General features: G+C 43.6%; 2 protein-coding genes across 2 annotated transcripts in view; one reads left to right on the top strand and one right to left on the bottom strand.

Moving 5' to 3' along the window:
- LOC133988086 (adhesion G protein-coupled receptor L1-like) overlaps positions 1–13,737 on the top strand; it is a 15,327-nt gene extending 1,590 nt beyond the window's left edge. Inside the window, exons 2-25 of the mRNA XM_062427630.1 lie at positions 88–301; positions 826–935; positions 1,719–1,733; positions 3,062–3,269; positions 3,799–4,063; positions 4,160–4,499; positions 4,587–4,880; positions 5,691–5,794; positions 5,944–6,129; positions 6,239–6,277; positions 6,496–6,676; positions 6,777–6,899; positions 7,039–7,256; positions 7,342–7,515; positions 8,171–8,383; positions 8,622–8,842; positions 9,051–9,117; positions 9,242–9,330; positions 9,963–10,131; positions 10,224–10,373; positions 10,462–10,558; positions 10,656–10,766; positions 11,389–11,409; positions 11,750–13,737. Of these exons, the coding sequence (XP_062283614.1) occupies positions 88–301; positions 826–935; positions 1,719–1,733; positions 3,062–3,269; positions 3,799–4,063; positions 4,160–4,499; positions 4,587–4,880; positions 5,691–5,794; positions 5,944–6,129; positions 6,239–6,277; positions 6,496–6,676; positions 6,777–6,899; positions 7,039–7,256; positions 7,342–7,515; positions 8,171–8,383; positions 8,622–8,842; positions 9,051–9,117; positions 9,242–9,330; positions 9,963–10,131; positions 10,224–10,373; positions 10,462–10,558; positions 10,656–10,766; positions 11,389–11,409; positions 11,750–13,737 (5,597 nt within the window). The remainder of the gene's footprint in view (positions 1–87; positions 302–825; positions 936–1,718; positions 1,734–3,061; positions 3,270–3,798; positions 4,064–4,159; positions 4,500–4,586; positions 4,881–5,690; positions 5,795–5,943; positions 6,130–6,238; positions 6,278–6,495; positions 6,677–6,776; positions 6,900–7,038; positions 7,257–7,341; positions 7,516–8,170; positions 8,384–8,621; positions 8,843–9,050; positions 9,118–9,241; positions 9,331–9,962; positions 10,132–10,223; positions 10,374–10,461; positions 10,559–10,655; positions 10,767–11,388; positions 11,410–11,749) is intronic.
- Positions 13,738–16,081: 2,344 nt separating this feature from the next.
- LOC133994095 (phospholipid phosphatase 3-like) lies at positions 16,082–23,247 on the bottom strand. The gene is made up of 6 exons (XM_062433294.1): positions 22,793–23,247; positions 20,150–20,307; positions 19,213–19,499; positions 19,057–19,114; positions 17,058–17,234; positions 16,082–16,963 (listed from the first exon to the last, which is right to left on the bottom strand). The coding sequence occupies exons 1-6, from the start codon at positions 22,998–23,000 to the stop codon at positions 16,865–16,867; spliced, it is 987 nt and encodes a 328-aa protein (XP_062289278.1). The 5' UTR covers positions 23,001–23,247; the 3' UTR covers positions 16,082–16,864.
- Between the last annotated feature and the right edge of the window lie 325 nt (positions 23,248–23,572).

Raw genomic sequence — 23,572 nt, 5'->3', positions numbered from 1 at the left:
CAAGCTCGTTGTTTGTAAATACAAATTGCTCATGAAAATTTCATTCCCCTGTTCATCCCTCTCCCCACCTCCACCTCTCATGAGCAGCTATGTCCCGGGCTGCCATGCCATTCGGGCTGCTACGCAGGGAGCTGGCATGCGAGGGTTACCCCATTGAGCTACGCTGCCCAGGAAGTGATGTGGTGATGGTAGAGACGGCCAACTATGGACGCACCGATGACAAGATTTGTGACGCAGACCCCTTCCAGATGGAGAACACACAGTGTTACCTCCCTGATGCACTAAAGATTATGGCCCAGAGGTGTGTATGTGTGTGTGTGATGGATCCAGTGACGATTGTACTGTGTGTGTTTGTAGAGGTTATATTACACAGCAAAGATGCAAATCATTTTGTCATTACTGTGCTATTTGAGTATGTGCCAGTGTTTTGGAAGCAGTTAAACCAATCAATGAGATATCTACAGTTTCGTACACACTGCATGTGTGCACTGCTGCACAACATATATGTGGATTGATGTCTGAGGAAACAGTAGACGGAGCAAATGCTTGTGTTGTGACACATGTGCACATACAAGTGCAGTAATCTCCAGCTGAGTCTGAGTGCCCTGGCTGCACCATTAGCTGTGTACTCAGCGGTGTTTTCCTAGAAGAACTGATCAATAGTCAGAGAGAGGGAGAGGGGGAGTAGATAAATGGAGCGTCCTTTGCTTCCCCTTTCCTGTCTGTTAATCACTCTCCCTCCCTCCCTTGTTTCTTTCTTTTCTCACTCCATCACCCTTTTTACTGATCCATTCCTCCCCCCATTCGCTCTCCCTCATTCTCCAGGTGTAACAACAGGACTCAGTGTGTGGTGGTTGCGGGGGTCGACGTCTTCCCAGACCCCTGTCCTGGAACATACAAGTACCTGGAGATCCAATATGAGTGTGTCCCTTATAGTGAGTATGCATATAAATAAAAACACACATAAACATAATTACACACAAATATGTGCATGTGCACGCAAAACACAGATTTAACCTATTTTTATCAAGCTACATTTAGGTTTAAGGTGTTATTTTTGTTAACCTGATGTCGACTGTATCCCTGAGAGATTGATGGATAGAAAAGATTGAGATCCTTTTCTTTTTCTCAGGGAGTGTGTGCGTTTGCGTGTGTTTGAAGTACAGAAAAGAAAGTTGGATGGAGAGAGTACAGAGAGAGGAACTGTAGGACATTTGCATACTGTGTGTCTTCTTCTGTGTGTGTGTATGGGGGAGTGCACGTGTGCACTTGCGCGTGCATGCGTGTGTGTTTTCTTTTTCAGATTCACACCACAGGAGTTGCTCTCTTTTCTCCACAGGAGCCTGATTGAGGGAAGGAGAGATCGGGAGGGTTGGAGGGAGGAGAGGGGAGGTGTGTAGGGTGGGAGATGTGGGTAGAGGATGAGGGGAGTATGCTGGGTCTCTTGTTGTGTTTCTTACTTTTTTTTATGGGGACTATAATGTTGTGGTGAGAATGAGTTCCAAAGTCTTTATCTTTGCAATTCTTTCTTTTCTTTTCTTTTCTTTTCTTTCTTTCTTTCTTTCTCTCTTTCTTTCTTTCTTTCTTTCTTTCTTTTTTCTTTCTTCCTTTCTTTTTCTTTTTCTCTCTCTCTTGCGTTCTTGCTTCTCTTTACTTCCCTTCTTTCACCCTCTGATTTCTCTTTCTTTCTCTCCCTCTTTTTTCCTATGCTTGAGTAGAAGTGGACCAAAAAGGTAAAGACAATACATTGTAGCATCTTGATCTCTCCTTACCCCGACCCCACCCCCCCTCCCTCTTTCTCTCCTTCTCTTCCTCTCCTTCTCTTCCTCTCTCCTACCATCTCTCTCTTCCTCCTACCCTAGGACGTTGTTTCGTAGTCATGCTGGATGTTGCCCCCCGTTTTTCATTTCCTACTCGGTTCTTTCCCCCCCCCCATTTTATCCATCTCTTGTTGTATGGAAACCCGTCCTTTTATCCAATTTTATCCAGGTTCTGCACCTTCCTTTTCTCTCTCTTTCTTTCTCTCTCCAGTTTCTTCCTCCTCTCTTGCTCCTGGTCGATCTGTCTGTGTCTTATTTCTCTCCTTCGATCTCTCTGTGCACACACAAACATAAACACAACTGCTCACACAAACATAAACATAATCTTCTTTTACCTTTTCTATTTCCTTCACACACAAAAGCACCCTTTTTTTCTTTCTTTATCTCTCTCTTTCTTTATTTCTTTCTCTCTCCTACTCTGCCTTCCTCCTTGTCCAATCATCCTCTTCATGCTTATTTTCCCTTTTCTTCCCTTATAGGAAGAGCCCCTTATTTATCGTCATAGGAAAAATAAGACCAAATGTGTGTGATTGTCTATCCGTCTGGATGTGTGCTTACCAAGCACTGCTTATGTGTATGAGTGTGTGTGCATGCCTATTTGCATGCCAGTGAGACTGTACAGTATACATGTGTCCATACAGTTATTGACATGTGGGTGGACCAATCGTTGTGCTCGACGTAAAACTAACCTGCCCTCTCATCCACTTCAAGGCAAAATTTAGCCCCGCCCTCTGCGTCCCTGATTCTACCTCACACTCTTTTTCACTCTTTTTGCACTAACCCCCACACACACATGCACACAAACACATACACACGCACACACACACACACACACACACAAACACACACACACACACACACACACACACACACACACACACACACACACACACACACACACACACACACACACAGCACATAAATACACTCACACACCTTTCATTGCAGTGTCCCTGTTGTATTACTCACCACACACACACTAACAGTGTGTGATTTCCAACACTTTTACGTCTCTTTAGTTGCTTTCCTTTTGAGATCAGCACAGGTGTTTTAAAGACCTCTCTCTTTTTCTCTTCTTTCTTTTTCCTTAATCTCGCTGCATCAACTGCATCTAATTCAATCCATTTTTCATGCATCGATCCATTTTCTCCTCGCACCTGCCTCTACTATCTTTCCACTCTTTTTCTGTCCCTCACTTCCCTCTCTCTCTTCTTCCTCACATCCTAACTCCCATCTTCCAGTTTTCGTCTGTCCCGGCTCACTGCTCAGCATCCAGCCAGCCTCCTCTCTCCTGGAGGCAGAGCATCAGTCAGGAGCATGGTGCAAGGACCCGTTGCAGGCCGGTGACAGGCTGTACGTCATGCCGTGGACGCCGTATAGGACAGAGGTGCTGTACGAGTACGCCTCCTGGGACGACTACAGGCAGAACAGAGTCACCACTACCTATAAGTGAGTGATGAGTGTTTGAACATGTTGCAGAAACAGTCAGTTAATTCATCAGAAATTTAACTGACAACAATTTTGATAATTAGTTAATGCTTAATACACTTAAAATTCAAAACATTTGCTGGTGCTTTTCTAATGTAAACATTTCATGTTCTTCTTTGTGTTATATCATGTCCATTCAATGTGTTTCGGATGTTGGTCAGACAAAACAAGCAATTGTGATTTTGGGCTCTGAGACTTTCAATCCATACTCTACATCTATAATCTAAATCCAAAAGGGACAGAAGCATTTCCATTGCTGCACCCAGGCTTTGTAACAGTTTATTCTCACTGTTATCTTGCCAGTCTATCACTACTGTGAAATCAAGTTTATACAATTGCATTTAAGTATGCTTAATCATTAATATAATGGTAAAATTGTTATAATGTTGTCTGTCTCTTGTTAATTAATAGTATAATATAAGTAACACCTCATAAAAAAAGTGTAAATTTGTACATAGTCATACATATTCTTTCTCATTCTCTTTCCTAGGTTGCCTAGCCGTGTGGATGGTACAGGCTTTGTGGTGTATGACGGTGCCGTCTTTTACAACAAGGAACGAACCCGCAACCTTGTCAAGTATGACCTGCGGACACGAATCAAGAGCGGTGAGGCAGTCGTGGTCAATGCCAACTACCATGACACCTCGCCTTACCGCTGGGGAGGGAAGTCAGACATCGATCTGGCAGTGGACGAGAACGGCCTTTGGGTTATCTACTCCACTGAAGCCAATAATGGACGCATCGTGGTCAGCCAGGTAGGACTGAAAAACAGTTGGATGATTGGAGTTTAGGAAGGAATTAGTTAAGGATGAAGGGTTCTCTCATCTTTTTACATCTTTCCTGTTTTGCAGGTGAACCCGTACACTTTGCGCTTCGAGGGTACGTGGGCCACCGGCTTTGACAAACGTGGGGCGAGCAATGCCTTCATGGCCTGTGGCGTGCTCTACGCCGTACGCTCCGTCTTCCAGGACGACGAGGGGCAGGCGGATGGCCGGGTTGGCAGCGACATGGTGGTTTATGCCTACGACACCAGCCGAGGACAGGAGCTGCCCGTTCAAATACCATTCCCCAATCCTTACCAGTACATCTCCTCCATAGACTACAACCCCAGAGACAACCAGCTGTACGTGTGGAATAACTACTATGTGCTGAGATACCCGCTGCAGTTCACACCGCCACCTCCCACCAAAGGTCTGTTGAACAAGTGGAGTTTCATTGTAAGTGTAATGGGACATATTTGATGTATTTAGAGAATCAACAGTGTTTTCACCCCTGCAGGTCCCCTCTCCTCTCTGATGACGACCGTCCGCTCCTACACGGCTACTGTTGCGTTGACTCCTGTGAGGCCTTCAGCCTCTCACCCAATTGGTGTCATCAACCGAGGGCCCTTTGACCAGAGGCCAATCACAGCTATGGTCCCTCTGACACCACGCCCTCCTCTGCGCGTCCCCTTGGCCCCTGGGGGCCCCGGTCAAGTGGGCGGATGTGAGGGACGGGTGGCACGAGGGGTACAGTGGCCCCCCACCCTGAAGGGAGAGACGGTGGAGAGGCCATGCCCTAAAGGGTCACTGGGTAAGTGTGGCATGTGTCTGTGCAGATGTGAGCAAGGCAGTCTGTGTGTATGTGTGTGTGTGTGTGTGTGTGTGTGTCTGTGTGTCTGTGTATCTTGTTTCCCTTTGAAATGTAGTCAGATGTCCTCTCTCTGAACTTGCCTTCAAATGAGAGAGAAAAGAGGTTATACTGTTACGTAAGACATGTGGTTCATCTACTCTTCCTCTTGCTGTGCAGCCATCTTCCTCACCGCTGCTTTCCCTCTAAGGAAAAACTGATTTGGAGATTATGTAGATAAAACTGTGGTCCATTTTGCCTTGTCCTAATCATGTTTAATGGTTCGGACATGGGTATAGCACAGAGTTGAAGATTAGACTGGAGAATAATCTTATTTTGAATGTTTATGACTGGGAAAACTTACACCTAATAGACCCTTTTCACAGCAGACATTTTTAATGTTAAAACAGGAAAAGCAATGTTAGTGTTTTTACTATGCTTTAGCCATAATAAATTGGCAACATGTCCAAGGTAGCTATGTGTGTTTCACCTTATTGTAGAGCTCGTCTGCCTCCAAGTGGCCCAAGAATCAATTAAATTTGAAAAAAAATCCATTAGTATCATTTGCAGGACAGCAACAGACAGCATTTTTTTCAGTCCATGTTTTTGGAATCTTTTTTCAGTGTATTGCGCAAATATATTCAAATAAACTTCACAGATTTGATGGTCTGCCTTGATGCATAAGGAAATAAGTGCAAAGAGAAGTGATAACCTATGTCACCTGTCAGTCTTTCCTCTTTTTGACTCCCTGTGTCACGCTGTCTGCCCCTGCAGGTATTGCCTCCTATCAGTGCATGTCAGCTCCAGTGGGCTGGAGCTCCAGAGGGCCTGACCTTTCCAACTGCACCTCTCCCTGGGTCAGCCAAATTGCACAGAAGGTGAGTCATACATTCACACACACATGCACACACATACACACACATACGTACACGCACATTGCAAATGCCCTGCAGCCAGACAGCCAGCGAGCAGCTCTCTCTTAAATGTCAAAATATTTGACATTATAAACACCACCACCTCACTCCAGATTAAAAGCGGAGAGAACGCCGCCAACATTGCCGGAGAGTTGGTCAACCTGACCCGGGGGCGGATCTATGCTGGTGATGTCAGCATGTCCGTCAAACTAATTGAACAACTATTGGACATCCTGGACTCCCAGCTCCAAGCCTTGAGACCAGCCAATAAAGAGTCTGCAGCACGCAATTACAACAAGGTAAATTGTTTCTGTTGTCTGTGTGGATGTGTACTTGACCTTTTCTGGAAATGAAAGTGGAAATGTCAGCGATGATAAGGCTAACAATAGATATTTTTCTTCTTTTCAGCTGCAGAAGAGGGAACGCACATGCAGGGCTTATGTTCAGGTAAGCTATAGATAGATAGATAGATAGATAGATAGATAGATAGATAGATAGATAGATAGATAGATAGATAGATAGATAGATAGATAGATAGATAGATAGATAGATAGATAGATAGATAGATAGATAGATAGATAGATAGATAAATAGATAAGTACATAAATAGACAGACAGATGGATGGACAGATAAAACACTATCTATCTGTCTTTCTCTCTCACAGGCGGTTGTTCAAACAGTCGACAACCTGCTGGGACCTGAGGCTTTGGTGTCCTGGGCTGATATGAGCGGTGTTGACCAGTCACGCTCGGCATCACTGCTGTTAGACGCGGTAGAGAAAGGAGCGTTTCTGTTAGCGAACAACCTCTACGAAGGCCGTTTCAGTGACAGAGCACCAAATGTTGGTACGTGGTCTTTCTGTTTCTGAGCTCTCTCACTTTGTATCCTGTGGAAAGTGACAGCTCATCCAGGATTTTGTGTGTGTGTCTTTGTGTGTATGCACAGATCTGGAGGTGTATGTGTTAAATACAGAGGCGGACATACAGGACCTGACGTTCCCTCACTCTTACGACAGCGACAGCATCCTGCAGATCTCAGCTGTGGCTCTGCAACAATACAGCAACAATGGTATGTGACTATTTAATTAGTTTATGATTTACAGCTAGTCGTCTCATCTTTTATGCATAAATCAGTAAAAACAGCACAAATACAGATATTTCGGTCCATCTTTTCTCACTATCAATCTCCTCTGTGGTTTTCTCTGCAGGCCAGGTGAAGCTGGTCCTTTCTCTCTATAAGAATTTGGGCTCCTTCCTGACCACCCAGAACTCCACTCTGCGGCTCGGACTGGGGCTTGGCCAGGGGTCAGAGGTCAGGCGTAGGACCCTGGTGGTCAATTCCCATGTCATCTCTGCTTCTGTGCACAGAGGCTCCAATAGAGTGTATCTCTCCGAGCCGGTCATCTTCACTCTCAGGCACCTGCAGGTCTGTTTGAAAATGAAGCTGTACATAATCTGGTCACTGAATGTTATGAAAAGACACTCATATGTTTTGGTATGTGTCCCCACAGCTAGAGAACCACTTTGGCCCCAACTGCTCTTTCTGGAATGCATCAGGGGTGTCTGGTAGTGGCAGGTGGTCCACACAGGGCTGCCGCGTGTTACACACCAACAATACACACACTACCTGCGCCTGCAACCACCTGTCCAGCTATGCTGTGCTCATGACGTACCAGCAACCAGCTGTAAGTAACACACAACACAAAAACAACAGTGTACAGGCGTTCAGTTATTTATGCTGACAAAGATAGAGTAGTGTAGCAAGAATGTGCTGGTGAACTCTTTTGAGTTGACATTATATCTGATTTTATACATATTTAACTAATGATCTTATATTCTGTGCACCAATGTGTGGGTAAATGATGAGCAGGTACAGAGCTGCTCAGGCTTGGATTATACATTTTTACTGCTATGTCGCCCCGTGTTTCCAAACTTTAACTTTTTAACTGAATCCTGTTCCATTTTTCACTACCAATGGCTTCCTGACTCCACTCTCATCCACTCATCTTTGGCACAGTTGAACATCAGCCCTACTATGATCCCCAAGATGTTGTTAAAAAAAAACAGGCACAGAAGAGGTGATAATTGTGGGTTGTAGCTGTAAGAGAGAGACTTATGCTGTAGGATATTTTGTCTGCCATGGAATCTAATTAAGTGATCTCTGAAAGATGTTCTAGTTGTTGGGTGTGATTCATTTGAATAGATGTTATGTAACCCGCAGGGGCATATAAAAAACAGAGACAGACACGCGAGCACCATAAAATACATTCACATATGCTCCCAAACCTGCATTAACACATGTCCCTGCATTCAAACATGCTCTTTATCTCACTTCATCAGTCTGGCGTTGGCGTAGAAGAGCTTCTGGTCTATGTGGTTTCCTGGGTTGGCATCTCTGTAGCGCTGGTGTGTTTGGCCACCTGTCTTACCACACTGTGCTGCCAGGGGGCGCCCTGGCACACAGACCACAGCACCATCCACTGCAACCTGTGGGCCAACCTGCTCATCACTGAGCTGCTCTTCCTTGTCGGTGCCAACAAGACTCAATACACAGTGAGTGCTGGACTAATATAAAACAGAGTAGTATTTGGAAAGAGTAAAAACTTGTAATGTCAAGGGTAATATTGTGATTCTGTAAAGCACTTTTTAAGGTTTGTAAAGTATCATTTCTTACTTAAAGTATGCATTTTTTGTTGTTTGTACATATCTTAAAGGGCTTTTAACCCTGTGTTGTTATCCTCCCATCACCCTATTGTAGCTCATTTCACTCTGTTTTTATCCACGTTTGCAGGTTGTGTGTTCCATCATTGCTGGCCTGCTACACTTCTCCTTGCTCTCAGTGTTTTGCTGGTTGTGTCTGGAGGGAGTGGAGCTGTACCTGCTGCAGCGGGAAGTTTTTGAAGGACGTAACTCCAGGAGGAAGTATTTCTACCTGTGTGGCTACTCTATCCCTGGGCTGGTGGTGGCTGTGTCTGCAGCCATAGACTTCAGAGGCTACGGCTCAAAAACTGCGTACGTGGACCGCTATGTGTGTGTGTGTGTATGTGGGTGTGTGTGCATGTGTACTTTCCACCCTATGTATATTCTTGTGTCAGCTCACAGACTAAGTTTGTTATTGTGAATGTTCTAATTTTCCTGTGATTTGTTTGTGTGTGTGTGTGTGTGTGTGTGTGTGTGTGTGTGTGTGTGTGTGTGTGTGTGTGTGTGTGTGTGTGTGTAGATGCTGGCTACGAACAGACAATTACTTCATCTGGAGTTTCCTTGGACCTATAGGTGTCATAATTACGGTGAGAGTTATTGGTCACTGAGAGATAATCATCATAATTATTTCACATACTTTCTATTTAACCAACAATTATTGATTAACATATATATTAAACAATGTTTGCTTTGTGTCTTTTCTGACCTCAGCTGAACCTGGTTGTCTTGGTGATGACCTTACATAAGATGCACAGCACTGCTGCCTTGAAGCCAGACTCCAGTCGCCATGACAACCTGAGGTTAGTGCAGTGTCTCAAGCAGATCTATTGTTGGAGATAATGCATAGATCAAGATGAACCCAATTAATCGTGTTTAAGTAGCTTACTTTTCTTTTTTTCCTACATTCCTGTTCCCATTTGTATTATAATTATTCTAGTTTTTGCAGCTGTGTGTATACTGTTCATTTAAGCAAACTTCATTCCAGCTATAAAACAACAAATAGAATCCTGATTATAATAATATAACCTCAAAAAAGCTGTGTAGTTGTCTAAAACATTCAAAACACAAATCGAGATTGAGAGCCAATGTTTTATCTTCGTTAATCTCAAATCTCAAAAATGTTGTTAATCAGCATCATTCTGAATTTCTGTGGAAACTTTGCTGATGAGGAAATTATATATTTGGTTGTCTTAACCCTTTTTTGGACTTGCTAGACGTGGATATTAGTTACACACACCACAGTTCTCTTTTTGGTCCGGAAAGTCAAAACACAGTTTAACCTTCTCAACTGTTTTGACCACAGGGGAAGTAAAAAAAACTGAATTAGAAGAGCATTTTCAAAGATATAGGTAGGTGAACGCTTGTTCAACTTGCCTGTCAGAAAAAAAACAAATATGATTAATCTTTTGATCTCCTCCACTTGTGTCTCCAGAGCATGGGCGGTGGGCTCGCTGACACTGCTGTTCCTGCAGAGCGTCAACTGGTCCTCGGGCTTGATGTTCCTGTCTGCTCCATCCCTCCTCCTGGCGTATCTCTTCTCTTCCCTCAACACAGCCCAAGGCCTCCTCATCACCATACTGCACTGCACCCTCGCCAGGAAGGTCAGTCTCTGAGCACGTGTTGTTATGTAACTGCAAATGTCAGCCTGTAATCTCGCCATATGTGGCTAAACCTATGTATATATTTTGTGTAGGGCCAGAAGGACTATGGCCGATGCCTGCGTCTTTCGCAGTGCTGTGCAACCTCCTCATCCAGCTCTCCGGACTCGGTGAAGGGTGCAGCGCTGCGGTCCAACAGCCGCTACACCAGTAGCCAGAGTCGGAGGGCCACGGCTAACAGACAGGTACTCACATTATGCTGCATCTATATGTCTGTGTCTCTTTTCTTTCTTTGAGCCTGGTTTGACCTTGTTGGAAATATTTCTGCTCCAGAGTCGTATTAGGAGGATGTGGAATGACACTGTTCGCAGACAGACTGAATCATCTTTCATTGCTACAGATGTTAACAACACCCCCACTCTTAACCGAGGTGAAGATCACAGTTATTATTATTTATTTAATCATAGGGTTCTTTGTCTGTTGCTGTAAAATGTGACATTTATTTATCTCCCTCTTTCTGTCTACAGCTACTTTGGGGAACCATTTTCTTACCAATCAAGTGTTGCAGACCCACACAGGAGCCTCTCCTTATGACACAATGCTGACCCAGGGATACAATCAACCCTTCACCTCCACAGGTACACCTCATTACAGCTGATTGTGACTTTGTCTGTTCTAATCTACGCTGCTCATTTACTCTCCTCTGTTGCTATGCTTAGCTATGCTTTTATTTATGTGATCATACAAAAACATTCAAAAGTCTTACGCCACACTGAATACTTTATTTGAAGCAGCTTATTTATGCGCCAACTCCCTTTAGTTTAAAATGTGTTTTTGACGTAAAAGAAGTTTTATTATTTAGCAATTGCATTAACAGAAAACGTCCTGCAGTAAATTCCACCAGTTCTTTGTGTAAAAGATATACAGCATATGACTGGCAAGTGATGTGTTAAATTGTGACATAAATTTTGACAATTTTTAAAAACATTTTTCCATCACCCTTCTTTTGACTTTCTCTGCCTTGTTGTTGTTTCCCCTGCCTTGTAGCCCTGAATTGAATTTTCCCATGTGGCGTAAGACTTATGCACAGCACAGTTTGTCAGCTTTTGTTTCTGTAATGTATTGAGTGAATTGAGTGTTGTGAATTTGTTTTATACCCCTGTGGTGTTCTGCTTTTCATTTATGAGCTTGCAATGTTTGTTTTATAAATGCTTTTTTTGACAATTTCCCTCTCTGTCTCTCTGACTTAACGTGGACCAGTAGGAACCTTCAGAAACAAGAGTATGAGCTCTCCTTTGTTGTGCTCACTCAAATCATTTAGCGCCACTTCCTTGTGCACTGTGGTTCAATTCCTTGACTGTCTGTGCTATATTTACACACAGTAACTATGCATAGACCATGATGACATAATGTACATCTCTTCCATCTGGCAACATAACCAAACATTTCATTAAATTATACTGTTAATACCCAAATCTTTTTGTTAAAGCTAAACCCTCTTTAGGCACATGAACACTAAGCTCTGCTCATTTATTCATTCATTCATGTAAATCCCTTCATCTGAGTCTTTTATGGTATTTCTGTCCATCTGTTATATGGATTTTCCTGTTTCTTCCAACAGAGGTTGGTGTATCCCAGAGCCAGGAGTCCTGTGGGCTGGACAGTGTGTGTCTCAATGGAGGCTACACTCCCAACACCTTCACCCTGCATGGTCTAGGGGCCACGCCTGGGTCCCGAGCTGGAGTGGTAGGCAGCACTGACCTTCTGAGGGAGGGAGGGGTTGGGATAGTAGCGGATGACATTTCTCCAGCCCTCCTCACCCCCCATGGCACCACAGATCTGGGCAGTGCTGCTGGAATGCGCTGTAACCTTACTGACGCAGCAGCGCTTGAAAAGATGATCATCTCAGAGCTGGTGCAGAGCAACCTGAGGCCATCGGTCGCCATGCCCGTTCCTCCTGAGCGCTACGGAAGCTTGGCGAGACCTCACCACCACGACAGATCAGCTCTCACTCACACTGCCACACTAACTCGACATGCACAGCAGTCTCAGGACGGCTGGGCTGCCACCATGCAGCCGAACTCACGCCACAACGCCCAAGACGGCTGGGCGCACACGAGGCACCACACACAGGATACTGAGACACATTCCATAACACATGGACCAGATCACGCCACCACGCCACGCTTACAAGATGGCTGGTCACACTCACGTGTTCCTGGAGATTCTGAGTCCCGTGAACTGCTTAAAGATGGGGAGAGATCGCAGCTGCAAGGCACTCTGGGTCGTCGCGGGCTCCAGGACAGGCAGCAAGCACGTCCCCCTGATGTTCAAGCTCGACCCTACTCCACCCTCAGCCGCACCCCTGGTACTCTGTCCCGCCACCGCAGCACAGTGGAGGCGAGCCAGACAGACAGAGACAGGGACAGGGAGAGAGACCGGGATCGTTACCGGGACAGACCGCTCCCGCCTCCTCCTCCCCCTCCCCCACAGGAGTCTGAGCCACTGTACAAGGCTCTGGAGGAGCCGCTGCTGATGAAACAGAGGGAGGCAGGTGTAGAGTCATGGAGAGGCGGCCAGGACAGAGACAAGGATGAGACATTTCTCTTAAAAAGAGACGTAATGTTGGACGAATGGAGGGGAGGTGCAGACAGAGCAAGGGACGAGTCTTTTACCTCTCAGCAGAGAGATGGAGAGATGGACGAGTGGAGAGGTGGAATGGAGAGAGGGAGGGAGGAACCTCTTCTGCTGGAGAAGAGAGATGGGAGGATGGAGGTGTGGCGAGGAGGAGTGGAGACAGAGCAGGAAGAGACTTTTATAACTCAGAAGAAAGATTTTGCGATTGACGGATGGAGGGGCGGGAAGGAGAGAGAGAAGGAAGAATCCTTGTTTTTAAAGGACAGGGATGGTTGGAGAGCAGGGATTGAACGAGAGAATGAGAAGCAGAAGGATAGAGCACTGGATGTGTGGAGAGGGGGGATGGATATAGACAGGGAGGAATCTTTCCTGTTTGAGAGCAAAGATGGCGGTCTAGACGGGAGGAAAAGAGGAAAAGATAGAGGGTCTCTTCGGTATCATGGTGAACGAGAGGATTCTGACAGCTTTGCTCTGCCTTTGACCCCTGACCTTGACCTTGACCCTGACTCCTCACCTATCTACGCCCGAGATTCAAACCCTTCCCCGCTCTATCCCGGAGACCGACGCTCACCACCTCTTAGCATCTTCCCTCGAAGCTCTCCCCCAACGAATATCTTCGCTCCACGTGACACCAACTCGCCTCCCAACAATCTGTACTCCCGTCACTCCCCGCAGGTGTACAGCCGAAGCAGCTCCCCTCCTCGCTTCTACACCCGCACCTCCCCTCCGACCCTCTCTTACCCAGACAGCAGCCCTGAAGGCCAAGAGGAGGTTAGCCCCACTGGCCAGCCCCAGCGGCCTGCCCTGGAGCTGCCCTACAGCCTGGGGAGACCTCCGCTGGGCCCACGGCCCAATCACCTGCAGACCTTCTACCAGCCTCCACCGATGGCATCCAATGGAGAGGCAGCATACACATCAGAGCCCACCTCTGAGGGAGACGACGGACAGATGCAGCGAGTGACGAGCCTGTGACTAGGGCGGTGGTGATCGGGGCATAGAAACCAGGAAGGAGGAGGAAGAAGGCGACAAAAACAACATGATGATAATCGTACAGATGGAAATAATGATGATTTAGATGAGGAAGATAATCATGATGCATGATGAGGGTAGCGATGATGACAGTGACAGTGATGGCTCCTCCCTGCTTCTATCTCCCGATCACCACGAGACTTCCCCCTTTTCATGTTTTGTTACTTTTCTATAACTGTGATCCATTCATAACTCTTCCTCTCCCTCTTCTCTTTCTCCTCTCTTTCCTGAACCCTGCTGTGTCTTCCCGTCTCATCGGTGCTTATCCTTACTGGCCCATCGTCTAAGTTTCTATTGGTTCATCGGCTGGGTGTTGCCCCTCCCTGTAGCAAGCAAACAGTGTGTCAAAGAAGCACTTGTGTGTTGCCAAAAAATCCTTTCAAAGAACATGTGCATGACTTTCTAGTGGCTTTACAAGGCTACATACTGTAGGAGGAAAGTGCTCAAGTGTGTGTGTGTGTGTGTGTGTGTGTGTGTGGGAGTGTATGCGTGCGCGTGTGTGTATAGCTTGATGAGCATGCGTGTGTGTAAGGTGTGTGTGTGTGTGAGTAAGAGAGAGAGAGAATGTGCGCGTGTATATACATCATTCTTGTATAATTAATGTATCACAGTGAAGCATTTTATCAATATCAACGGGGGGCCTCTTACACATATCCCCTCCTTCTGATTTTGAACTCTTGACCAATCCCATTTCACATCAAGACCAAAACCTCTGAATCCCCTCTCCCACCACTAACTGTTGGTGATCGAATAAGTTGCCATGGAGTTTGCCATAGCAACAGAACTCTCGACTCAAGAGACGATCATGTAAAACCTCAGAACTTTTCTGCAACCCCCGAGATCCTTGTACATATCAACCTCAAGTGTTCTGATTGTCTTGTATTGCTATTGAAGTTCAAGTAAACATGTGAAATAAATGTTTCTCTTTGTGTTTGTGTGGATGTACGGAGAGATGGAGAGTTTCAGAAAAATGAGGAAATATATCTAAAAGGAGGATGTGGAAAGATTAATGACACATAATGAAAAGAAAAACTGTAATAGACAGAAAGTGTGGCTTCTGTGGTGCAACGTAACCACTGACATTTAGTCAAATACTTTATGAAAGGTACTTCCTTTGAGTATTTCCTTTTTTCTACTTTATTCTTCTATACTGCTGCATGTCAGAGAGAAATATAATATAACTAAATGCTAATGACTTTTTATATTAAAACATATTTAGCATATAAAAAAGCATTGTTGCAGACTAACTGTATATAAGGTAGCAAACTTAGTTCCACCTCACCTGGCTTCAACATTAACATGCTTCATACACATTTACGCATCAGTATTGGTGCTATGATATTACGCACAACAGACGGGCCACTCAGCTACATGATATTTTGAGTATATGTTGCTGATAGTTCTTCTTTCATTTTAGATGAATTGATAGTATGGTCTTTGTAATGATAACTAATACAAAAAACAACTTATTAATCGAAGAGCGTACACATTCAAAACAACAGAAAGTTCAGATGAGTCAACACAGGACTGAGAGATAAAAGTAAAGTCCACATATTTATTGAGTTATTAAACTTAATATTAATAAATCATTAGGAATGAACTGCAGTGTGGACAAAAACATGAGCTACATACGTAAAGTTGAACTACTCAATATGACAGCAGATAATGAGACTAAGTTGTGCAAGGGGTTACTCAGAGTTACAACCCTGCAGCGAATTATCAGCAGACTCCACATTTCCCCTCACATCTACACAGCGCTTTAATGTCAGTTGATTGTGTTTGGTTTCACTGCCCACAATTCTGCTCTTTTGGTTTTGTCTCACTTTTGTCATCAACCACTATGTTTCCAGCAGCAGCAGGCAGCTATTTATAGCAAAATAAAATCATGGTAGGCTACCAACAAACAGCAGACAGGACAAAGTTAGCTGGTAAACAAGGATTTCACGTTCAGGAGCATTTAGCAGGTTAAGAGACAAATATTTTCCTCAAGAGTTAAGGGGAAAACAAAACAGCTGAAAGAAGAGTAAAAATTGGACTTGAATTTAGTATGGTGGTCAAAGTATGTCAATAAAAGCTTGATGTTCAACCCCCAAAAGTGTCCAAGGCTTTAAAAAAAAGGTTTCAAACAGGATGTACATCTTTTAAAAGCAATAACATCTCTAATTTTTATCTTCAAAAAAATGAGAATACTAAGAATGTTAGTGTTTTTTTTTTTTTTAATTGTGACAAACTCTACTCAGATTATTATTATTTTTTTTTAAACAATGTTTTCTTTAATAATCTGTGTTCTTGGACGGGTAAGTAGTTTAGCAACATACATTGCATGCATTATAAAAAAACTAGTAACATCTCTTCTTCATGGATTATACCTACTGTATGGACATTCTCATAGTCATTCTCTGATCAATGAACTATGTATACAAAACACTGCACACAGGCAGACGGACACATTCGAACACATCTACTGGTACAACACATTAGGAAAATGAGCTGCTCTCTTGCTATTTCTTCTTTTTTCAACACCATTACAGTACATTCACTGGGTTTATGTAAAAAAAAACAAAAAAACTGCTACATGACATTTGTATAAAATATATTGCATCCTACAAGTCGTTACAAAGTGGTAATTAATAATACTAGCATGGACATCAAAAGTGCTTTTACAGTATCATTGGAGTTGTACAAAAATCTGTATATATTTACAGGTGATATATAGAGTGGTAGTGGTTTCTGTATTGTTCACAATTCAGTCGTCTCACAGGTAAGTATCACAAGCGAGGGTCAATCACAAAGGCAAAGGGTCGAGTGCACAAGCTGCTTACACAACATTCACACCGAGCAGCCAGTATCATTTTCAGCTGCCTCCCTCTTCATTTCTCTCGGTTCATTTGTTTTCTCTTTTGAGCCACATTCAGTATTACACAAGCTCTACTGCCCCCCTCCCCTCTCCCAAATACTGAGGTATGTGGTTTGACTTCACAGGAAATGGTCTCACATTGTTCAAATCTTTTGTCTATCCAAACCAGATTATAGGCAGGTGGATGCAGGCAGGGGTTGGTGGATGTGACGTTTAACAGACGGTATGGTGGGGTGACAAGGGGCTGTCCAAGGTATGAGTAGGAGACAGATCTGAGCTGGAGCTTTTAAACATGGACGAGATGTGGAAGGCCTGAGACACAGAGAGAGAAACACAGGCCCACCTTAAGATTTAAAAATACTTTGTCGTGGACATGCACAAAAAGGAGCAAGCAAGGTATACTGACCACCCAGTAGGCAGTGAGAGCTCCCTGTATGTAACCAGTTAGCACATCGGTCGGGTGGTGCCTGTAGTCTGAGATGCGGGTCAGGCCTGTGTAGACTGCCAGCAGAATCAGGAAGAACTGGATCACAGGCCTCAGCAGCCGAGCCCCACGCCATGTCAGCCGTGCCTGCAGATAAAACTACATGACAAAGACAAATATGGCATTAGACAATGCATAGATCTAAAGGGTCATCGGCGGTGAAATCATGACTAAGACATCTGCAAACAACCAAATTCATAAAATGATGATTTGAAACATTTGAGAGGAACATACTCTATCATGCACATTTCCAGGTCTATAGTTTTTAGTCTGGGTCTCTACAGGAATATCTTTTCATGATTTACACTTCAAAAAAGCTTCTCAGGCTGTTTTAGCTCCTGTCTCTTTAAGGACCCTTCCAAAAGAGCCCACTCTTTTCAGATTGGCCAGCTACAGAGTGATTTAACACCATTCAGAGGGTAATGGCTGCAACTGGTTGTGAGCTAATTGACAGTAAGTCTAGTGTTATTTAGGGACTGTAATTTCTTAAATAGTGGCTTGGACCTTTATTTAACTCTAAAATTAGATCTATTTTTATAAATACACTATATTTTATCATATTTAAAGGTGCAGTGAGTAGAATTTAGTGGCATCTAGTAGAATGGACTTGGGAGAAATGGAATATAAAATTCAAGTACAGTATGTTTTAATTAGTGTATGATCATGTGTTTTTGTTACCTTAGAATGAGGCTTTTATATCTACACAAGGAGCACTTACTCTTCCACAGAGCCTGCTATGTTGCACTACCATTTTTCTATAGTAGCCATGAATAGAAAAACCAAACACTGACTCTAGAAAGGGCTTTTCATGCTTTTCGCAGCCACCATAGGTTCTCCTAAATGCTTGGAAGATGGGATGGGAGGGGTATTCAGTTTGTTGCAATCTGCAACCTAACCACTTGATGCCACTAAATTCTACACACTGGTCCTTTAAGTAAGACATCTTTTTTAACGGTTAGATTTGTTCATGTTTTAAGTCCTACTGGTGCAAATTAAATTTATTGCATGTTTAATCATGAGTCATCTTATACTCACAACTCAGTTGCTCAGTTTATCTTTCTGACTTAAATATTGTTGACACTGAAAAATTAACTGTAGTAAGTTCAGCCAGTATTAGAATACAAACCAGGAGACTAAATGTATTAAAACTTTAAGAACTTTATATTGTAAAAGCATTACAATTCAATTACAGACACTATTTCACTTCAGATTCATTGGATCAAGTATCTCAGACATGCAGTACTCAGTACACTGATTTGCTCTTCTTTACTAATGCGGAACATGGTGACAGTTGGGAGAAGTAACAATGAAAAAGCCACGATCACACACATGCAAACACAAACATACACTGTACATATGCTGCATGCACACACACACAGGCTTTGATACACGCATAGCAATGCAGCTTACACACTCTCTCACACACACACTGTCAAACAATAGAGGAGAGCAGTGAGGCAGCAATGCGAGGTCACACTCCTCCCACAGCAGAACAAAGCTGTCTCTGTGTGTCCCACTTCTCCTTTCACTCCTTCTCTTTCTCCCCCTCTCCTTTCATTCTCTCACTTTTTGCTGCTTACAGGACTGATGATGGGTCCCTGTTTCTGCTCTCTCTGCACCTTACAGAGAGAGTGTAATTGGAAGGCAGTGGCTGTTGTTTACCAGTGTTAGTTAGATAGATAGATGGCTGGATGGATGGATGGATGGATGGATGAATAGATAGATAGATAGATAGATAGATAGATAGATAGATAGATAGATAGATAGATAGATAGATAGATAGATAGATAGATAGATAGATAGATAGATAGATAGATAGATAGATAGATAGATAGATAGATAGATAGATAGATAGATAGATAGATAGATAGATTTAGTTCATACATATATACTGTAGAGGTAATGGAAGTAATATACTCACAGCTAAATATAGCAGTGTGTACATCGCAAAGGAGGCATGGCCAGAGAAGAATGACTTCCTGAAAAATTGGAGAAGAATTTAAAACAATGGAACAAAATCCCAATACATAACGTGAATACATAACACACACACGCACGCACGCACACACACACACACCTGGCCTCCTCCTCTAACCGGTGGTCTGGCTGGCGGCAGCTCACTGTTGCAACATAGGTTCCTGGCGTGCAGTTGAGCGATGCATAAGTCACACCACACACAGAAAGGAAGTGTGGCCGCAGCCGGCCCACACTCAGCTTGGCCATGTTTGTCAATGATTGGCCGACACAGCACCCAAACAGGAAGCAGCCCAGTTCCTTGTACAGACAGGACACATACAGGTTCCTGACAAAGGACTTGGAGCTGACGGCTCGGAAACGCACCCGGTAACACTCCCCAAGGGCGATCTGGAACATAGATATGACATTACAAGCTGGAGTCAAAATGAACTTCAACTTTCAACTTTACTTGTCTCCGAAGGGCAACTGGAGTTGCAGCAAAACATAGATACAAGATGATAAAATATTGAATGTTGCAACATGGACACATAAATACAATCAACAACCTTCCATAAACAACATAGCCGACGGACAATGTCAACAATATGGATATAGTTAGCCAAGGTTGGCAGTATGGTGAAGCATGTTCACAACCATCATCATCATTGTCACCTTCACCACCAACAAAGAACAATACCATCACTACTATCTGCCATCATGGCCTGAGTTCAGAGGGGATATGGCGATGGGAATGAATGAATGCTTGCATCTATTGTTCTTGACGGGGGGAATTTGAATGGGGAGCAAGAAAGTAGCATCTGAAACTCAGAGTGAAGGGGGTGGGTGCTGACTGATAGGGTGGATTTAGGTCAGTGAGGTTACTTTGCTGGACAGCTAGGATTTCACTGATGACTTTCACTATTTTTGAATGAGCAGTTTTGGCCTTAATGCTAGGTTTGCAATATCAGCAGATTGCAGAAAATGTTAATTCAGATTTAATGTAGGAATAAAAATAGGGAAGTGAACTGACTGCTATTACAGCTATGATGAGTACTCACTGTGAGGCCGGTGATGATGATGCCACCAGCGATGAGTAGTTCGTCGGGTATGGCCTCGCTGTGCAGGTAGGGGTAGGTGATGCTGGGGTCCCCGCATATGAAGCCCCTTCTGTATGGACTCACTGCCTTTAGCTCACATGCAAAGAAAGGGATGGAAGCTGTAGGGGAGGACAAGGAGGAGAAGGAGTAGGGGGGAGATGATTGGAATTAGACCAAGAGAGAATTTATTATTTAATATTGCAGTAATCCCCAATGGAAGTATGTTATTCCTCTAGAGATGACTGGAGGTTGAGAAAGGGCAATGGGAGAGGAAAACTAAAACCTAAAACATGCTTGTCTGTGCTCCCAGCTTGTAGTCATGTGATATTTGGTGTTATATTTATGTTCAAAGAAGGACTACAAATCATTCACAATTTTCTGAAACAGTGCCAGGCATTACCTGTGGTTCTATACCAAAACGCTCACCCTAACCCAGACTTTGCCAGACTTTGCCAGAGGTGGCAAAGTTTGTTGTTTGGTTGGTCCACCACTTTGGCACAGGAAGCCAACTTTCATTGAAGAACTTTGTCTAAATAAAATACTACCTTATTACCATTACATTACAAAATAAATGTATTTTGTTGTGTTGTAAAGAAAAGACTGCTCCAAATATTAACTTTTTCCTGGATCAAACATCTTATTTTCTTCCCCTTGAGAAGTTGTCATTGAAAAACAAAAGGTGTGGACATACTGTCTATCATTTTTGGTTACCTTTATTTTTTGTATTTGATAAGCGCAATAATAAAAAATATATATGTTAAAAAAATAACAAACAAACATAAACCGAATGCTGCCAAAAAATAGCGAAAATACTCTGACCCATGACTATTTATCCCTGTCACACACCAAGAGACACAGACTAAGTGCCCCCTTAAACACAGATTAAAGTAATGAGGTGTAAACTTAAAAATTGATCAGGAGAGAACAGAAAAGAAATCTGACAGGGAATTTGACAGGGGGAACTGGAGAAAAGGTCAAACGAAGAGTAGTTCCACAGAAAAAATAAATGTGGGAACCCTGACTTTTTCTCTGGAGAACCTAACTGGTTAGACAACTGTTAGGAATGTGAGGGTCACAACACTGCTCCACAGGGACCAAAGAAACCCATGGAAGCAACAGCAGCTCGCATTTCCTGGCTGAATACGAGCTGAATCCATTGAGACTAGAAATAGAAGAGTAAAGCTAAACAGAGACCCAGTTTGAACTGCGCATGTGTGTGCCTGTGGTGTGTGTGTGTGTGTGTGTGTGTGTGTGGTTGCATTTCTGTTGATTAGGAGAGAAAGGAGGGTTGTTTGTGACTTCAGTTCAACTCTTCCCTGCAAAACAAAGAGCGAATGCCGCAGCAGACCCGAGCCAGAACCAGCCTCACACTGTCTCTGTTTGTCTCTTTCCCTCTCCCTCTCTCTGTGTCTTGCATGCCTGCACACACAAAGTAGATAGAGAGACTTCTTGAAGGGCTCCCTTCCCTTTGCACTTATCCAATATGTTGTTAATGCAGGCTACCTCTCCATCCAGCTTTTTCCAATTAGCCAGCATTACATAACCCCCCCCCCCCCCCCCCCCCCCCCCCCCCCCCCATCATAAATAAGGACAATTGGAGGAAGGGTCAACCATTACACACACACACACACACACACACACACACACACACACACAAAGTACTCATGGATCGTGCATTTATTTATTTATACCAAATACAATTCCCCCCGGCCTAGCTCTACCCTGAGAACTGGAGGTTGTCATGGAAACTGTAGAATTCCCTGGGCAATGCACGAGCCAGCTGGCACGGAGAGCTCGAGAGCGCGCATGGGTGGAGAAAGAGAGCTGGAGACACACATGCAGATGAAGACAGCAAGAACTTGAAAAACTTTCTTTTTGTTTGTTTTTTTTTCTTTCTGTTTACAAAGTTATATTACTGTAATTTGCTGAGAGAGAGCCTGAACAGGAAGGAATATGTTTGTATTGGACCTCACCAGTAATCTTGTTAGATAGATATTGTTTGAAAAAATAAACAGCTGCAATTAACAATCATTGTCAGTTAATCTGCCAATTATATTTCAATTCATAGATTAACAGTTTGGCCCATAGAATGTAAAAAGACAGTGAGAAATAGCCCTCACTTTATCATCATATTAGACAAAGAAAAGCAGCAAATCTTCACAACTAAGAAGTTATTACTATAGAGCATAGTTGGTAATTTATATATATATATAAAAACTAAAGGGTTGATTTAATAGCTGGCAATCGACTAATAGACAGTACATTTTTTTAAACTGACAGATTCATTTGTAAAAAGTACCAGAGTTACTTTTCAGGGCTGAATCAGCATCGGTAGCCCTTCAGCTACACCTCACACTATAATGAATTTGAGTGCAAACAAGGTCCTATAACACCACATGACCTCAAATTTGGCCTTTAATACTACACGAATGCAAACTTCACTGACCCCCTATTCATTTATTGCAGGGCTACTTTGCTGGATATTTTACAGGTGCTTGATTAAGTCCACTCCTCACCCACATGTCAGTAAAGTATGCATACTCTCTACAAAACAATATATTAAACAGCTGAAATAACACAATTATTGTTGATTTAGATATTCACCAAGGAAGAGGCACAGGAGGTCTAAGCCGACCAGAAGCTTTCTTTTGGATAAAGCAGGTCCAGTTATCTCTATGAATTTCTTCCCAGTGCCGTTGTCCATCCCCATCCCTGTTGCGGCCAGGCTGCTCTTGTTGTCCGTCAGTTTTAACTGAAGGTCCGCGCTGGAGACGACCACACCGGCACTCTGCGGCCCAAATGTATCCAACATGACGTTTGGCTGCGGGTGAAGGCTCGGAGAAAAGAACTTGTTGGCATCAGAAACTTGAGAGCGCCCTAGTAGTTGAGTGGTTCAACTCATGTACAGAGCTTCGGATAGACTGGAGGAACATCCACAAGTTGCCACAGTATTTAATATGTTCCCCGCGGCATGTGTTGCTCACCGTCAAAGCAAGGTGTCTTTTTTACGCATTGTAAGTGTCATCACACTGTCTGCAGGATCTGTCCTGACTGGTAGCAGAAGCTCATTCACCTGGAAGAAATGCACCACGGTGAAACGGAAAACTCCAGAGTGGTTGCGAAATATACACTGGGAATAAGAGCGCTCTCTCTCTCTCTCTCTCTCTCTCTCTCTCTCTCTCTCTCTCTCTCTCTCTCTCTCTCTCTCTCCCTCACTCACTCTCTCGCTCGCTTTCATTCACCCTCATCTGTGATTAAGGTGTAACTACAGTCTCCATAAACTTCATCATCAGACATGTGTCATGGTGACGGTGGTTGACCCGCATGGATGTAACATTTCACCATAACTGTGATTCAACTTTGACACTGTGATAACCTTTTTTT

Source organism: Scomber scombrus, chromosome 2 (assembly GCF_963691925.1).
Source record: "Scomber scombrus chromosome 2, fScoSco1.1, whole genome shotgun sequence".
NCBI classification, from domain to species: Eukaryota; Metazoa; Chordata; class Actinopteri; order Scombriformes; family Scombridae; genus Scomber; species Scomber scombrus.
The sequence above is the reverse complement of the archived record's forward strand: the minus strand, read 5'-3'. Positions and strand labels throughout refer to the sequence as shown.